At 33.6% G+C, this 6,185-nt stretch overlaps 1 protein-coding gene across 2 annotated transcripts in view; it reads right to left on the bottom strand.

Moving 5' to 3' along the window:
• Window positions 1-6,185, bottom strand: part of LOC106872595 (trichohyalin) — a 152,608-nt gene that overhangs the window by 46,949 nt on the left and 99,474 nt on the right. For both annotated transcript variants that reach the window (XM_052965781.1, XM_052965782.1), the window contains exons 20-22: window positions 4,931-4,993; window positions 3,040-3,087; window positions 1,731-1,901 (exon numbers count right to left, since the gene is read on the bottom strand). In XM_052965781.1, the coding sequence (XP_052821741.1) occupies window positions 1,731-1,901; window positions 3,040-3,087; window positions 4,931-4,993 (282 nt within the window). The remainder of the gene's footprint in view (window positions 1-1,730; window positions 1,902-3,039; window positions 3,088-4,930; window positions 4,994-6,185) is intronic.

Here is a 6,185-nt window from a genome sequence, read left to right as displayed (position 1 = left end):
AAAAACTTCTTTTTCTGTAAAAAGGATGTTCCAGATCATTTCCAAGGGCACCATGAAACAAAAAAAAAAGAAAAAAAAAAAGAAAAATCTCCATCAATAGAGAGAAATTCCAACTTCTTGGTGCTTCCTAACTCTGATATTCCACCAGAATATATACCATATTAAACACAGTTTTTTTAACACACACCACCATTTCTTTTTCCTCTCTTTCACTCTCTCCTTTTTTGTCCTTCTCTTTCAGTAGGTACATCAATTTTATCTTTCTTCTATTTATGAAATAGAATATAATGGGCTAGACATCCAAATGGGTGTAATATTTTCTGTCAAACTCATTGCATCAAGCTTTCGCTTCCAATCTAAACTAAGTTTCATACAATATATTCTAATTAATGCAGGCAACATGCACTTAATTCTGCATTATACTCATTGCACCTGACACCATGTTTACACTGCAACCGACAGCATATCCTAAATTCTACAGAACACCAAAAATAACATGTTTTGTTTCATACACTACACCTGATTTCTATACATGCCATGTACAATCTTCCCTCATCACTATAATACCCTACAGATTCATCTTGAATATTATTCTGTAGTACACACATTATCTACAAACTATGAAGCTACTATTTTAACTTTTTCTGAGTGGTTATTATAACTATAAAAAGGATATAAAATCAACCATGGATTATTCTAACATGTTAAAACACTTCAAAATTTAAACTAGAAAAGCACTCGGAGAGTGAAGACCTCCGCCAAGCAGCTCATTTCCACCCATATACACGCATGCTGAAAATCGCCCAATTTCTCAAACCAGCGCCAGCAAAAACACAACCTCCTTGGCGGGGTAAAAAAAATGACACAGCCATATGATTTTTTTTAAAAAACCCTTTAAAAACAGGAATCATCTGAACCAGTTATAATACATCAATGACAACAGCAAGCTCCACATACTCATAGAGAAAAAAAAAAAACTTTGGAAACAGCAATGCCACCATAGGTTATGTGGAAACAATGAACATGTCTTCAAGGGAGATGATCAAAGAACGTAACACTAATACTTCATGTAAAGTAAATATAACAAATGAAAAATCCTTCAAGAATCCATAAAAATTCTTAGATCACTACCAAAATTTCATCATCTGTTCCTCGTCTCATTACCAACTTTTCCTGCAAGTTTCATTAAATACCGTTTACAACTTTTTGAGTTATTTTGCACAAAGACGGGCAGATGGACAATGTCGATGAAAACATAACATCCTTGCTTGGCAGAGGTAATAAATATACTAAAGGAATTAAAAAAACATAACTGTCTCTGATGTATTTTTCTTAGTTTTTCTTCTCAACTAAGCTGCTCTGCCATATTCAATTTATAGAATAGAATAATATTAACAGTTGGGATGATACTCAGAGAATTTGCACCATTTAACATATAAGTCCTTCTCAATGAGGGCTACATAACAATTCTTTCAAAGCTGTGTTCATCTTTAACTATAAAAAGTTGTACCAAACTTGTTTGCATCAATATCTATCACATATCATTGACTTTATATGCAATGGATGTCAAGAGCTTTAGTGATAATTCTACATCTGTATCTTCACTACATCAATAATTCCATTCCATGCTGTATAATCAACACAGATAAGAAAACAACATAGAGCTGGCTGATTTCTGTTGTTTAAAGATATTTTATGATGCTTTACAATAGACTATATATATATCATACCTTTTTTATCGCCCGCTACCATTTCTTTTTCCTCTCCTTCTTTCTTTCCTTTTTCTCCTTCTTTCTTTCCTTTTTCTCCTTCTACATCTTCTTCTTCTTCATCTTCTTCTTCATCTTCTCTTTCTCTTTGTTTAGCAGGTGCAGCAGCCATTTTGTCTTTCTCCACAGAAACTTAAGAAATAGAGGATAATGGACAAAATATTCAAATGGACGAAATAATTTCTGTCAAACCCACTGTGCCCAACACAACAAACTTTCACTCCCAATAAACCAAGCCTCATACAACATGTTCTAACACAGATAACTTGAACTCAACTCTATACTATACTCACTTCACCTAACATTAAGTTTACACTGCAACACACCATGTACTTAAAATATATGTTCTTATTATATCACATACAATATTCTAACTTCTGTATATCTCAAATACACCATGTCCTCATCTCTACTCTGCCCTGTATGATACATCTTGAATATTATGCTGTAGTTTATACATAATCAACACTCTGTGAAACTCTACCTTCCAAACATTTTCTAACAAAATATTGTATTTATAAATATGAAAACAGGATTAAACACAGGCTCGAGAATATTCTAAAATTTAAATATGCATAAATGTTGCGAAAAGAATTATAATTTCGTGTAGAATATTGCACAAAGCATATCTACTTCTAATATTTCTTTTGTTTCCTTTTCTGATGTTTAAAGATTTTTTATGATGCTTTACAGTAAAATATATGTCCTATTAAATAAACCCTCTTCATTTGCCATTTCTTTTTCCTTTCCCTCTTCTCCTTCAGCAGGTGCAGCAGCAACTTTGTCTTTTGTCACAGGAACTTAAGAAATAGAATATAATTGGCTAACTATCCAAATCCATGAAATATTTTCTATCAATCTCACTACATCCAATGTAAACTTTCACTTCTAATCTAAACATGCTATACATCATGTTCAGACTGACACTGATAACATACACTTAACTCTGAACTACATTCCATACATGTTCAAACTGCAACACACAACACTAACTATAATATGTTCTGACTATCTAACTCATCAGACTCACTTCTATATGTACCACACACAGCATCCCCTATATGATGATACTTCTTGAATATTATACTATCAACAACTTGGAAATTCTACCTTCCAAACATTTCCTAACAGGATTAAGTAACCATAAAAATGAAAACATCAACCATGGTTTCTGCTAAAATGTAAAACTATTCCAAAATTTAAATATTGATAAATAAATATAACAAAAAGAATGATAAAATTTTCCAGTAGAACATTTTGTAAACCATACCTTTCTTTAATTTGCCTTTTGTTTTCTTTTTTTCTCCAATAGATGGCACTGCAATATATAATATGCAGATTGTTCTGGTGTAATACTGTTGTTGTGCCATTTAAAAATCTCTTGCTCAATATTTGTAGGGAAAATGCACAGGAATGGAATTTTGAATGGTTACATGTCGGGGTAATGAAGGATTTGAGGTTCTTTTGTAGGGGGTTTATACAACACAAAGCATATTATTAATGCAACCTTACACACTACCCTAACTGTCCTAATCTGCACCCAACATGTCCACATATCCACAATATACAGCATCCAATATGTCCTAATCTCTACTCTTCATACCACTAAATGTCCCCATACTGGGTAATTAGCAATGATTGTTTCCTTTCAAGGAGTCAATTGTCTCCCTAAACTAAATACTGATTCCCACACCATGTGTCATAATTTGCACACTGTTAACCATCTAGCATACATCATTGCTCTGTGATAATGTGTGTAGTGTAGTGTAGAGATTTGGGCATGCTAATCCCATTAGTATTCTTGATTCTTGATGGTATCAGTTGGTCATAGTTGCTGATGAAGTATCACTGTTTTTGGGGGTTTTTTTTTGTTTTTGACAGTGACGGGAGGTGAGATATGAAATCAGGATACACAGAGCTTGAACAGACACATGCCTAATATTCTGTCTAATGCTCTAAAAAGTCTGCCAATATACTACCCTGGGCAGGTATTTTATTCATGCCAAAAAGATGGAGGGCAACACATCCCTTAATCTCCATACTATATCTCAAATACCATTGGGTTTTTTTCCATACCATACAACCCACAGTACGTCCTTATTTCCAGACAGTGTATCACACACGTCTTTATTTACAAATGGCATATCACACAATATGACATGATTATGACCACTATACATTTGTTATTGTTACTTCAATACAACTCACTATGCAGTATGTGAGTACTACACACAACATACCCTCAATTTAGACACTCTGAATGTTGCCCTGTAGTCCACACACTCATCAAACTAAAATGCTATAAATCATGGGATATAATCAACTTACAAAACAAACATGCTTAAACAGGAACTTTTTACATATGTTCTGCAATTTAAATAGAGATGGAAATATTTTATTAAATATCGTCATCATCATTTAATGTGTTTTCCATGCTGGCATGGGTTGGACAGTCTGATAGGAGCTGGTAAGCCAGAGGAGCGCACCAGGCTCTACCGTCTGTTTTAGCATGGGTTTTATGGCTGGATGCTCTTCCTAATGCCAACCACTTTACTAAGTGGACTGGGTACTTTTTCTATAGCACCAGCACTGGTAGCAAGGTCAGTTTTGGCATGTTTTTTATGAGTTGATGACCTTCCTAACACCAGCCACTTTACAAAGTGGACTGGGTGCTTTCTACATGGCACCAACAAGTAAGTGACAGAGAGTGAAATTTATGTAAACATAGACATCATCTTTCAGGGGGAAGTTAGAATAGCCTGAACAGCTGAACTGGGTTACAGATAGAGGTTGAAAGCTTTGTGTCACAGAAAGGACTAGAATGTGTGGTTTGCACATGAATAAGAAATGATGAGTGAAATCTAGAGTGGAACAAACTCCTCAGATATAGGAGAAAAAGAGCAAAAATCGTCCACAGTGTTTCCTTCTAGTTCTTGACATTTTAAGGAAAAGTAGAAGGTGGTAGTGCATTGAAAAGATGACAACTTCTAACTAGATGTTTGGACTAAATGCTTCTAAGAGTAAACAAAGAAATGACAGAACATTTCATGATTGATCATGGAATTTTCTGAAAGGCAAAAATATTCTGCAATTTAATTGTGAATTTTACTAAATTATATTACAATTTTATACATTTCAATTCAGTATAACACAAAATATACCTATCTCTTCTTTATCTATTTCTTCTTCACCAGATGGACTTTCTGATATTTGTGGTGCAGCACCTATTAATAGACATAATACAATAATATTACCAGTTGAGTCAATACTTATAACCATTCAACTATACACATTTCTTTGGTCAATACAGCTGATGTATAACTTGAAATATTTGTCAAAGAAACATGCAAAGTCATTGAAATTTTTAGAGTTTCAGGTATGGTTGGTAGCATTTGATCGTCCATTTTATGGTATCTGAAGAGATTCAATTGTAATGGTGAGAGAGCATACATTAGCTGGGTCATTTTTACAGTAAAGCAAATACAATATGTATCTACTGCTCCAATATATATCATAACTACTACAATGTACAACATAAACAATGTTTAATGCAACAATGTACTCTACATATGTCCCAATACTACGCTCTACAACACACACTATGTCTCAAGTTTCCCCACTGTATACCACATAACACATACTATTTTATTCACTGTTCAGCAAATTTGCACTAATTCTCAAAATCGGCACCACACAACACTTAATTTTTACAGGGCATACACAGAGTGCTTTTTACCTGACACCAGCACTAGTGATGTTATGAAGTAACTTGCAAGACAAGACCCTTAACTTGTAATTAGTTCCAGAGAAGACAACAAATATATACTAATTGTATTTAAAATATGTAGAAGTGTTGTTTATACATTTACCAACTGTAATCTATAGATTATACCATATATAACAGATCCTACTTGTATATGAGCTGTCATTTTATAGTATTTGTTGTTATGGTGTATTAGTTATTATAAATAGTGATATACAAGCCCCAGTTCAAAATATTATAAAACTGCAGTTTGTATGCTACAGGATAATGATATTTCAAGAAGTATAAGAGAAAATGAAAAGTGTTAAGAAAGCTAGTCAGTGCAGGTCTAAATTAGATACCAATATCTAAGTTTCTAAAATGACAACATTAATAACAGTACAAGTCCCTGGCTTTAAGAGTGTTGTGAAAGGCCTAGTTGGAAGCCCAACCTTCCAAGTTCTTTTACAGGGCTAAGAAAAACTGAAGGACAGCTGCAAAAAGTGTGTGGATAAAATCATAATTAACTGATCCTCCTGTATTTTTTTGTACCCAAAACCAGGAACTTTTCAGCACCCTATCGTGAAACTTTTCATCATCATCATCATCATCATCATCATCATCATCATCATCATCATCATCATCATCATCATCATCATCATCATCATCATCAT

Source organism: Octopus bimaculoides, chromosome 2, assembly GCF_001194135.2.
Source record: "Octopus bimaculoides isolate UCB-OBI-ISO-001 chromosome 2, ASM119413v2, whole genome shotgun sequence".
In the NCBI taxonomy this organism is placed as follows: Eukaryota; Metazoa; Mollusca; class Cephalopoda; order Octopoda; family Octopodidae; genus Octopus; species Octopus bimaculoides.
The sequence above is the reverse complement of the archived record's forward strand: the minus strand, read 5'-3'. Positions and strand labels throughout refer to the sequence as shown.